Consider the following 12,404-nt stretch of genomic DNA (forward strand, 5'->3'; position numbering starts at 1 on the left):
CAAGATCACAATGTAAAGAGAAGAAAATATATATTTAACATTCCTACTGGAGAGGAAATCACGTGGAAATGTGTTCTGAGCATGCCAGTGTGTTTGGTGTAATTGTAGCATACATGAGCTCACCAAGTGTACACCATGAAGGATAGAGGTTTTTCCTTACAGAAGTTCATCTGTAAGCTTTGTGTTTGGGTGCTCTTGGAAATCCATTTCTTCAAATACAAAGCCGAAATAGGAAACAATTCCTCCAATGACTAGGTCCCCTCTCTGATAATTCTGGTATGGAAGCTGGAAAGGCTCCGTCATGGTGCATCTAGTAGAGTGTTCCTTGCTCTCAGCTGGAGGCAACTGCAGCCACAGGAAGAGCAGAATCTGCAGCAGAAATGTTCCTACCATCTTGGGGCCAACAGGGATGTTGAAAGTCAGATTTCTATCTCATCCTCCATAAACTGCATCACAGGAATTCTCATTGAATGACTCTGGATTATTTTGATAAAGGAAAATGCCAATGATCTGATTCATGAAAATCTGCATGTTCAGAATTTCTTATCTGGGCTCTAAATGACACAGGATTTATTTTATATGCACTTTCACACTCTGATATTGATTGTGTTCATGACCTGAAAAAGTGTACAGGGGATTAGGGAAGATGAATGATAAATCCCAGCAATTTGAGATAATTACTAGTTCCAAAGTTATCTCCTTAGAGCATTGAGCTCTGTGGCTTCTAGTAAGATCAAAATAATGATGCCTATTTGTTATTGAGTAGTTCTCTTGTAATTGTGAGTGCCCCAGGCAAGCAAGAAGTCCAGTTGCAAACTGGTGCCCTTAAGGGAACTTCCTATTTTCCCCAAAACTCTTCCTCAAACACACCTGCACCATTTCCGCCAAGTGTACATGTGTCACCAATGGAGACATGATTTTCAGGATTTTGTACCACAGGGGTGTTTCCTTGTATACCAGTTAAGGGGAGAAAAGAAATACGTAAAATAATGCAGGATCCAGTTGCAGGTGCAATAAAGAGTATGACATTTCCTTACAGAAAAGTCTAGCGTAGTGCTGTGGACATATTGTATCTTTATTTCAGTAAGGCTTTGGACAAAGTCTCCCCCCCCCCCCATTATATTCTTCTGAGTGGAATGAGGGAACTGTTAGGTGGATTTGTAGATGGTTGACGGATGGATCCCATTTTGTTGCAATCCAGGTAATGTGCCAAGACAGTTGTGCTCAAAGACATTGCCACAGAATTAGTACTGATCCTCATCAGTGGCAGTGATGGAAATAATTAAGCAATTCACCACTGTCCTAATTGTGTCCTCCCAGTTTCTCGCAAAGGAATTCTTGGAGCTGCTCCAGATCTTTTTTATCATTTACTTGTTAATTCTTTAATTATTTCTTTACTTGTTGATTCTTTAATGTCTAGGGACATGAGTATCCCAGATTTCTAATTACATACACGTAATTAAAAAAGCAATAACAGGCACCAAAAAATACGAGCATAATTCAGACTTCTGGATTATTTAAAACTGTCTTCTTATTAGCTGCTCCCTGCTGTTCAGTTCAGGCCTCAGTAAAATAACATAGCATTTGGGGGAAAAGATGCAGCCCAGTAACCCACAACTGGAGGCCAAGATGGAGAAGATCTCCACAGCCACCATGTATTTGCCCTTGGTGCTCAAGTAGGTTGGAACAAAGGAGAGCCACACACTGCAAAACACCAACATGCTGAAGGTGATGAATTTGGCTTCATTGAAACTGTCAGGCAACTTTCTAGCTAGGAAAGCCACCGTGAAGCTGACTATGGCCAGTAAACCCATGAATCCCAGGACACAATAAAACATGATAGTGGAACCTTCATTACATTCTAGTATTATTTCTTCAGTCCTTGAGTGCATGTCAACATCTGGGAAAGGAGGAGAAGTTGCCAGCCATATGCTACAGATTGTGGCTTGAATAAGGGAGCAGGAAAGCACAATTGGGGTGCCCAGTGGCTTCCCTACCCACTTCCTCATTCGGGACCCTGGTTTGGTGGCCATGAAAGCTAGAACCACAATGGCAGTTTTGGCCAATATGCAAGAAATTGCCACTGAGAAGATCATGCCAAAAGCAGTTTGTCGAAGGAGGCAGGTGACTTCCTCAGGCTGGCCAATGAAGAGCAGAGCACAAAGGAAGGAGAGCAGGAGGAAAAGGAGGAGAATATAAGTTAGGTTGCGGTTGTTGGCTTTAACTATGGGAGTATCTCTGTGCTTTGTGAATATTTGAAGCACCAAAGCTGTGATGAAGGAAAAGAAGAGGGCAAACGTGGCCAAACTGATCCCCAACGGTTCTCCAAAAGACAAGAAAGTTTTGACTTTGGGAAGGCAGCCATCCTGTTCATTGTTTGCATATTGATCTCCAGGGCATTCTAAACAGTCATCCATGTCTGAAAAAGAAAAGGAAATAAACATCTTATTTTTAAAAAAGTTATTCTGTCCCCAAATTGTCACAATGCATCTAAGAGATGCCAGGATGTATATTTGCTACTTCCATACTGTTTTCCCACTAGAGAAAGGAGCTTCTGAGGACTTCCGGGTTAGCGCCTCCGGCAATGGCGGATTTCCTCTGATCGGGAGGAATCCGCTTCGTGAGAACTAGGGTCTGGACCGCCGCAGCGAGGCGGAGACCCACCAAAAACCACAGGCGGGAGAAGCCTGTGGACGTGGGATTTGGCTGGCACCTTTTGCGCCTCCCCTACTCACGGGGAAACCCGGTTTCGGGGATCCGGAGCGACGTGGGGTGAATGGTGCGGTGCTTCAAATTGACTGCTCTTTTCACGGAGTGAAGCCGCATTGCTGTTGCCGGAGAGCACTGACTTTTTCCTGTGGACAATTGGATTTTAAACAACTGCCCGTGAGTAGAATGGAAAATTGTACTATGAAACTTTTTAATTTGGCACCGAAGCGGGAAGGTCTAAACGGGAAGTCCGCCTTCCGCTTTTTGTAAATAGATTGAAGCAAAGACATTGCAAGCTAGAGTCTGGAGAGTCGTTTGTAAAGGACTAAATTTCCATCAGTTAAAATTACTAAACCCCCCCTTGGAAGCAGGAGAAGAGGGGGGAAATCTTAGACTGTTTAAACCTGCAGAAGAGAGAGTAAAGAAAGATAAATTTCCACTGGATCTGGCTTTGGGCCAGGGGGAGTTTGGAGTTGTGGGGGCCCTTAAACTTGGAGGGACTTTGAAACATGCTTTCAAATATATTTTGGATCTCAGTGTCGACTATGGAGAATGGGCTGACTTGTTGAGAAAGGATAAAGATATTGTCAAGTTGGAGTCTCCCCAAGAGAAAGGAAGGAAATTAAGAATAAGAGCAGCAGAAGATAAAGTAAAGTGCAGGTATAAATATGAAGAAGACCTGCAGAAGGGACATGGAAAAGACTTAAGAGCCTCGGATAAAAGGTCACCAGGTTGATGGATTAGATGGGCGGGATAGAAAGGACTGACAAAACCCGACACCAGGAAGAAGAGACGATGGATGAAGATTGGAAGAAAGTTTTTAAAATTCATTTAGAAAATCATTGTAAAATTAAGGAATATTAGAAAAATGTTGGAATGAAACTATTTGGCTTTAGTAGAAATGTTAAAAAGAATTATGTATAAATATGTTATGTTAAAAAGAATTATGTATAAATAAGTTTTAAGTTTTAAGCTTTAGGGCTTTTTATGGTAGGATAAGGTTAAAATAAATTAAGGTAATTTAATGACAGAATATAGTTAAAGATGGAAAGGATTTGCTGAGATAATTAATAACTAGAATACAAAAAAGGGAGGTGTGAGGAGGTCGATGAAACAAGTTAACGAAAGATAAAGATTTGGGAATATTGGATTCGTTTTTAAATTTTGTTTATTTTTGTTTTTGATTTTGATGTATTTTGTGTTTTGTTTTTTCTTTGACTTTTGTTTTTATTGACTTGTATTGCTTAATTTCTCTTTTTGTCTGCCTTTTTTCCTTTTCCTTTTTTCTTTTTTTTCCCTTTCTCTCTCTGTAATTTTAAATTCTCAATAAATATCATTTTTTTAAAAAGAGAGAGAGAAAGGAGCTTCTGATGCACAGATAAAAAAAACATGACAGGTCTGTGTGTGTGTGTGTGTGTGTGTGTGTGATGCATTCCTTACCCTCCTTCTTTGAGATCTTCCCTTGTGGACACGGAAGGCAATCATAGCAGCAGAATGGCTTTCCTTCCTTCTTGTTCTTTCTATAACCTACATGACAATTCTCATTACACAGAGAAGTGGGTTGTGCCTGTTCATAAATGAAAGAAGTAAATCATTTAGAACTTATCTTCAAATAGTAAACATGACAGGTAAGCAATAGGTTGCTATAGGTTTTTTGTTTTATCTGAAGATGATCTTAAATTCAGAGCTAATGGTAGCATGGAAACTTCTACCATTACTCCAGTACCTTTGCCTTTATGAAAACCATATTAGTAAGTATTTGAACTTCTTCAGAGATTAGCAAGGCAATATCTTATCAAATTAGAAAATGTTCAGGGAAAAGCTTATTGGGTCACTATCTCATGAATATAGAAATAACTGAATTGTTTTTGACTCACAGTTGCAATAGAAATTATTGAAATTCTGCCCTGTCCAGTGTCTAACCACTGTTCCTTTTACTTGGAACTTGCAAACTATGCTTCCAATGGTTTCTCTGGCAACCTTCAGTGCCTTTGCTTTCTTTTTGTACATTTGTATGGAAACATCCAATGAGTTGAGATATTTCAATTGCTTTGGCAAAGAGCTGAAGCTCTGTAAATTTTGATAATAAACCTGATTTGCAATGGTGGTTGAATCATTTTGATTGCAACTGTAATTGTTTGCTTTTGATGGATTCTTGCAGTGCTGTTTGCTTGCAGAGTTACCTTCTTCATCACCTGCATGTGTCTTAAAATTTACTTTTGTGGAGCCAGGTGCTAAAAATAATAATTTGTACCTGGGGTTTCTGTGAACATTCACTGTTAATCATTTAGCTCAGCAGCCAATGCAAGGGAATGTGTTTTGTATGTTTACCATAATGCTGCAAACCAATGAGAAGGTTTAAATAATAGATTGACTGTGCCTGGAGTAATTGTGGGGTACAAATTAGGGCTGTGGAACAGATTTGGCCAAATCCCAGGTTGAATTGGGCTGATTCTGAAGGAAAGGCAGGCAGCATCTGCAAAGAGCAGCACAGAGAGCTCTTTGCAACAGAGCTTTCAAATAGCCCCACACTGCACTTTGGATATGTGTGCCTGTTCCAAGCAGGGGGACACATGAGTGCAGTCAAACTGAGCAGGAATGAGCCCGTTAATGAGTAGAGGGTTCAATCCTGATGGTTGCATGGGTCTTCTTCACCAGTTCCAAGCCAAATTATTTTTTTCTACTTTCGGCCATATTGTCTGAAGGAGGTTGATTTTGGCCCAGGTGTTCCCTGGCCCAGCCCCAGAATGGGTTGGGGCCCTGTGCAGAATCCTGAGAAGGAAGGAAGGGACAATAATAATAATGTATATACTAATTAAAAGACATACTGGGCTTCCTCAAATTTCACTGACTAGTGACACTTTCTTTATAGCTGAGACACTTCTGCAAATAGACATAGAAACAAGACAGCTTCCTTTTATCAGTGCTACAGCCTGATATTTCCTTTACAGATCTAGTCTGATTCTGATAATTGATGATTCAATGTGTTGCAATGAGGCAGTTTTGGGACACTGAGCAAAAAACTAGAGAGAACCTTGAATAAATTCTTACCTGGTTGAACCAGTTGGGCCACATGATACCATCATCATGAATGGTTAACCTCTTTTCTGGGGGAGCTTGTGGGTCCATTGTTCCAACTTTGACTCTCAGAAATGACTGATTGGGGAATGTGACCCAATTTATTATATCAAATCCAGCTACTAATTCCCCATTTTGGTCAAAGGAAACTTCTTCCCCAACACTATTATTAAATGAAACTCTTCCCAGAAAGTGGTGGACCTAAGATTGAAGAGGGAAAAAAGCAATTAATGAAGATGCCAAAAATAATTAAATATTAGTAATATTTGTACAAATAGAGTGCTTATCTTTAGCATTTAAGAGGTATAGTTCATGGTCTCTAAAAGATGTATCTTAGTGTCTTTCTCTCTGTGTTTTTAATGAGTCTCTTCTTCAAAAATGGATGGAGCTAAAAAGAAAAAAGGAATTAATGAGCAGGGCTGTTTTCTAGAAAAAGAGGTGCTGGAACTCACCACAAACACCTCCCTCGTTCCCTTGGAATAGCAATGGAGTCCCCCTGAGAGGGGAGAGAACTGAGTTCCAGGGAGTTCCAGCTGAAAAAAGACCTGATCATGAGCATATACAAAAGAGCAACATTGTGGAACACAATATTCATTTTAAATGTTTTGTGAAGGATACTTTTAATCGTAGCAATGTTCATTGTGGTGGTAAGATGTGGTTCTTTTAAGAATTACAGGAAGTCTTGGCCTAAATTTCATAGAACTTAGACAAGACGTTCCTTCAGATAGGAGGATAAACTGTGTAGATAAGCTGCTCATCACTTTCCCCTACTGACAGATGTAGTCAAGAAAAGTCTGACTTTTAGGTCAGCTCCAGAGTTGATTACAGACATCTGTATTAACAGGAAGACAACATTACCTGCCAGGGCTGTTGATCTGTAAGTTCCCATCTTTCTCCTTCTGCCATTGCTCTCCAATTTAATTTGGTGGACTGCATGGTGTGCAAAGCATGTGCCAAAATATAGATTGCATTGTAGATGCTGTAGCTGTGGGCTGTCATGCTCGTTTCAAAAACGGACCCAGGAAGGCTCTCAATATTCTCCTCCCCAGTGCAGAGTTTGTCATCTTTCTTCTCTGAAGCAGAATCATTAAAACCACAATTAAATGCCTCTTCCCAGAAAACCCTGAGAAAACGATCTTCTTTTTCCAAGGTAGGCTTTCTCATCTGAATAAATTTCTGGAATCCTGGAAGATCCTTAGAGTGAACTGCAAAGGATAGAGCCCCGTGGAGGAATGTGATGTCCCAACCTCTTTGAAAGGGAAATGAGGTGAAGTCCATCTGGGCTGTCATAATCCAGATTTTTCTATTTCCTTGCATTGACACATCATTCGTTTCTGCAAGTCTGGGTATCGTTCTCATTACCATAATTGTGTGCATTTCACCATGCACAACTACAACATTGGCAGTGCTTCCCACAATAATCCTGGTTGTTTTTGAACCTTCTTCCACCACTTCATCAAACTCACCAGAAGAGGTATCCTTAGGGAAACTTTCTATAAAATCAAAGCAGATACTCTTCTGGGCAAACATGGGGAGAACATTTTGTACAAATCTCTCTCCAGTGTCATCATGGAGAAAAAGCACACCAATCCACACCCAACGAAAATGGAGCAGTAACTGGAGAATCCCCTCGTATTGCTGAGTCCCATCTGGGAATATCCAGTGGGTGAAAAGGGCTTGAACGTCATTATTCGTCACTGGAGAAGAGCCATAGATGAGCTAAAGAGGGTCATTAATAAAATCAAGGGAGGAAAGATGATAGCAAATGATGATATCAAAACCCCCAAACCAGATTTCAATATATTAACCAGGGGGATTCAGCTTTTTGTTTACAGTGGTACCTCAGGCTACAAACACTTTGGGTTACAAACTCCGCTAACCTGGAAGTAGTACCTTGGGTTACAAACTTTGTCCCAGGATGAGAACGGCAATCGCGCGCCAGCAGTGCGCCTACAGTGGGAGTCCCCATTAGCAAAAGCACCCATCAGGTTAAGAACAGTTTTGGGTTAAGAACAGTTTTGGGTTAAGAACAGTTTTGGGTTAAGAACAGTTTTGGGTTAAGAACGGACCTTCAGAAGTTCATAACCTGAGGTACCACTGTATTTCTTTTCATTTATAATCTGTAGTGTGGGGAAATACTTGGATATTAATGTATTTTCATCAAATAGAAGTATTATGCAGTTGTGTTTACGGCAAAATTTGCTGCCTTTCATATGCAAAGGAGGATAAAGGAAATAACAGGTAAATGGCTACCAAGACAGCCAGTCAGCAAGAGGGTGGAGCCACCCTGAGGAAATTGTCTATAGCTAGAGAAAGGAGCCCCTGATCCCCTGATTGTGGGGATACCAGGCGCACCAGCTCCTAGGGGCCGAGGCAGTTTCATCCCCATCAATGTACTTTTTTGGGGGGGCTGAGCCCTCTCAATATTCAAGGGGCGTTCAGCTCCTAATCGCATCACACATATGACGTCAGGGTGTTGTGTGGCATCACGTGCATGATGTCATGATGTCATGCGGCACTGCACATGGGTCCCCTCAATCCTCTGCAGGATCCTGTCTGCTTGGGTCTCCTTCCAGTCAGGAAGGGAGAGATCTCCTAGAAAGAGAAGACACCCGAACCCGTTAAGAGGGCTGGAGGGATCCCCTGGGGCTGTTGTGCTGTTTGGAGAACCTCAGGAGTGGGAGTGATAGAAGGTGGGGAAACTGACAGAAAGTACTACCTTGAGTAAGAACCAAAGTCTGAAACTGTAACACCTATGCAATTAGGTTTAAGAAACTGAAGTAATGAAACTGGAAATGAGCTGATTGTTTACCAATTGTAACATCAAAGTTAAGAGTAATAACTGAAAATAAGCAACTGCTGTTTAAAAGAAGCTGTATGTTCACTACCTTGTTTTGAAGCCTGTAACATCCACTAATTTTAATGTAATAATTAATAAGTTAACTATTTCCTGAAATAATTTTATCTCCTGATCTATCTTTTGTCTTACCAACTTTATTCTGCAAAATAAATCTTTTTTATTTGTTCAACTTCTGCCTGAAGTTGACCTTTACCTCACACATGCTAGATAACCCATGGTGGTTATAGAGTTTTATAGAGGGGGGTCTGCTGCAGAAGGATTCAAATATCACTTATTTCTGTTAATTTGGATGGAATGTTATAGTTATATTGGGAAATATATAAGTGATTTTTCAGCAGGCATAGCAAACACACAGTTGTGCTACCACAGGCAGCAGACGTTTTGTTACAGTCCTGCACAATGAGGAATTATTCCACCTGAGTTTTTCAGGAGGTGTGGAACTGAAGCAGACATATTTTCCACAACCTGCATTTTGGGTTGAAAAATACCAACCTATACCCACTATTTGCCATTCCCTTGATATTTTGTTCTTCAATTAGCAGAATGCAACCCAATGAGACTTAGTCAAAGGCAACTGTAAACGGATTTCATTATGACCCATGCTCCATGCAGACTTCTTACTTTTGGCATCTTGTACATGGACAGGATGGTTGACATGTGGAGACATAAATCAGAGTTTGGCCCCCCAATGACCGCCTTTGGAGTATCCTGAACATCACACTTGTAGTTGGGGAGGAGTCTTTCTTGGCTTGAGAGAAGTTCCATGGAAGCTTGGTAGGTCCAGCTTGGACTGAAATGGCTGTTATAGATGTGGAAACCCAGAGAGATATTGGGCAAGATTTGGGGATCTTTATTTATCTCTTTTACAGCAAATGTCAAAGCCAGGATATGCTGGTAGAGTTGTGTCACTGGCCTGTATGGAGAGTGACATAGTGCGTAACAGTTCACCTTCACCAAAATGTGTGGATATATTGAAACCCGAACCTGGATGTTTTGCTTCCTTGAACATCTAACTCCTAGCATGGCTTTCAGTCCTGCTAAATGCAATCATCCATGTCCAGATACATGCACATGACACCACATCTCACAGGGAGGTGCCTCCACCCCACCCCACCTCACCCCCACCAATGCCTGGCCTCCTGGGGTGCACAGTGGTGGTGTCTTCTGGTGATAAACTCTGTGAGCTCACAAGATCTTAGGAGATCTCACTAGACACCACTGTGGCAGCTGTATAATGGCAGCTGCAGGAATTCCCTGGCCCAAGGCAGCTGCTTCAATTTGCCTCACAACTGGGCTGCCCCCATTGCTACTAGTTCTGTTCTATGGAGGAGACGGAGGAGAAAAGTTTGGCTACCAAAAGCTTATAAGAAAACACCTCTAACTCTGAATGAATTACCACTCGACTTTGATTGAAGTCAAATATTAAAAGAGAAATCATGGTAAATGAGTGGAAAACCTTCACAAAGTGAATGGGGATGTTACTTTTTATGCTGCCTTCCAAACCGTTTTTAAAAAGCTGAACACTGGTATAACCCTACCATATGAGAAGAAATATGTCATCACACACTGCAGTAGTGGGACTGATATATCAGATCTGCTCCCATGTCTCATAAACACCAGAACTACATGGAAGGAAAAGAGTGGCAGTAATCACCATACACTAGTGGCCAATATTGTGAAAACATTTTGGAAAGTATGTCTGTATGACGCCAAAACCATGCTAAATATCTCTGTAGAAGATTACAAAAAGCTTGGCCTATCACTCAAGATCCAAAAAACCAAAGTGCTGCACCAACAAGCACAAAACAACCCTTCTGCAGTGCCACAAATCCAACACAATGGTGTAAGGTTGGAAAGTGTTGATAACTTCTACCTTTCCACAAGGGCCAACAATGATGCCAAAATCCAGGATCGCTTGAGCTCTGTGAGTGCAGCTTTCTCTTGGTTGAAGTGTAGCCTGTTTGAGGACTGGGACATTTGCAGGGAAACCAAAATGCTTGTTTACAAAGCTATCATACTACCAAACTTACTGTATGCTTGTGAAACATGGACCTCTTACAAACGCCATCTCCAACTCCTTGAAAGATTCCCTTAAGGGTGTCTGGAAATTTTTACACATCACTTGGAAAGACACACGAACTAATGCCAGTGTACAGGAAGAAGCAAAGATCACCAGTGTTGAAGCAATGATTCTTCATCATCAACTTCGTTGGACTGGTCGTGTTGTTCGGATGACTGACTATCTTTTTCCAAAGAAAATACTCTATTCCCAACTCAAGAATGGAAAACGTAATGCTGGTGGTCAACAAAAGAGGTTTAAAGACTCTCTCAAGGAAAATCTTTAAAAATGTTGTTTAAACACCAACAATTGGGAAACACTGGCCTGCGAGTACTCTAATTGGAGAACCGCCATTAAGAAAGGTGCTATGGACTTTGAAGACACTCAAACTCAGGACGAAAGTGGGAAACACGCTAAGAGGAAGGCCTGTTTTGGCAAACCCTCACCGTTATCAACTCCCATCCAGAAATCTATGTCCTCACTGTGGAAGGCCATGAGAATACAGAATTGAACTCCACAGTCACATACGGATTCACTGTTAAGACAATCTTACTCAGCTACGAGTGATCACCAAAGGAAGCAAATAGGCAAATAAAAGAAGTTGTGCACACAAAACCATGATAAAGGGTATTTCATAACTTTTCACCATTTATGTTAGTGTAGAAACTTTTTGCTGCAATTGTAGCTCTGCAATGACATCCCATGGAGTAAAGCAAAGATTTTAATTCACCAGGCATTTTAATGTGAAACCAAGATTGTATGACTTTTTCCAAAATTTGTGCTTTATTCCTTGGTTGCTTCTGACTACAAGTTTATTTAATCAGCTCCACAGATATTCTGTTGGATTCAGGTCAGGACTATTCAACACAGTTTGTGGCATTATATTCTGCATTAGATTAACTTTCTAATGATCTACTTTTGAAGTTCATTCTAATGGTATACTGTTCTTATAAGCCGTCAAACCTTAGAAATACAGTTTTTCCTAAAGTTTACCACAATTTTGACCACTACTGTAATGAGCATCACCTTCATCATATGTCAAATGCAGAAATATATTCATTACAGTATATGATATGGTTTTTAAACACACACACACACACACACACACACACACACACACTTCCTTACAGAATGTCATCGAAGAGTTCAGGTGTAAGAGGTTCATTGAAGGCTATGCTTGAAGTTATATAGATTTGAGACATAATACCAGCAATAACAACATCTCCAGACTGGAAATATTTGTGAAGAATAGGAAGAGGGTCACGGATGGAACATGGAGTGACAGCAGCCTTGCACTCATCTGGAGGAAGCAGCACTGACGCCAACATCGTGGAAAGTACCATCCTGCACAGAGCATGGTAGGAGCAAGAGGAAACTTGCACACAGTCTGAGGCAGCAGCACAAATACCAAGATTGCAAATATTACCATGTTGCAGGGAATTTTTTAGGTGACAATTCATCTCTTTGCACATTGTCATCTGAGTGATACTGAGCAGCAAAGTCTCACTGGGATGGTTACGAAAGCCAGATTTTTGCAGAGAAAAGAATCAGTGACCAGTCTGAGAGAGCCCTTGGTGTAAGGCCAGGCTCTGAACATCATAGGAGATATTAATAGTATCTTCAAGTCTTGATTCGTAGTTTTCATGCAGCTACTGGAACACCCCAGAGTCAAAGAAATGATCATGATTACTTTGATAA

At 40.9% G+C, this 12,404-nt stretch overlaps 1 protein-coding gene across 1 annotated transcript; it reads right to left on the reverse strand.

Annotated features, from left to right (window-relative positions):
- Positions 1 to 1,517: 1,517 nt before the first annotated feature.
- LOC310693864 (vomeronasal type-2 receptor 26-like) lies at positions 1,518 to 12,034 on the reverse strand (the record flags this gene model as incomplete). Its single annotated transcript, XM_083476246.1, has 6 exons — positions 1,518 to 2,419; positions 4,150 to 4,276; positions 5,761 to 5,988; positions 6,646 to 7,506; positions 9,269 to 9,560; positions 11,835 to 12,034. 6 exons carry the CDS (start codon positions 12,032 to 12,034, stop codon positions 1,518 to 1,520), a joined length of 2,610 nt encoding a protein of 869 aa, XP_083332372.1.
- Between the last annotated feature and the right edge of the window lie 370 nt (positions 12,035 to 12,404).

Source organism: Podarcis liolepis, assembly GCF_965112155.1.
Source record: "Podarcis liolepis genome assembly, chromosome: 15".
NCBI classification, from domain to species: Eukaryota; Metazoa; Chordata; class Lepidosauria; order Squamata; family Lacertidae; genus Podarcis; species Podarcis liolepis.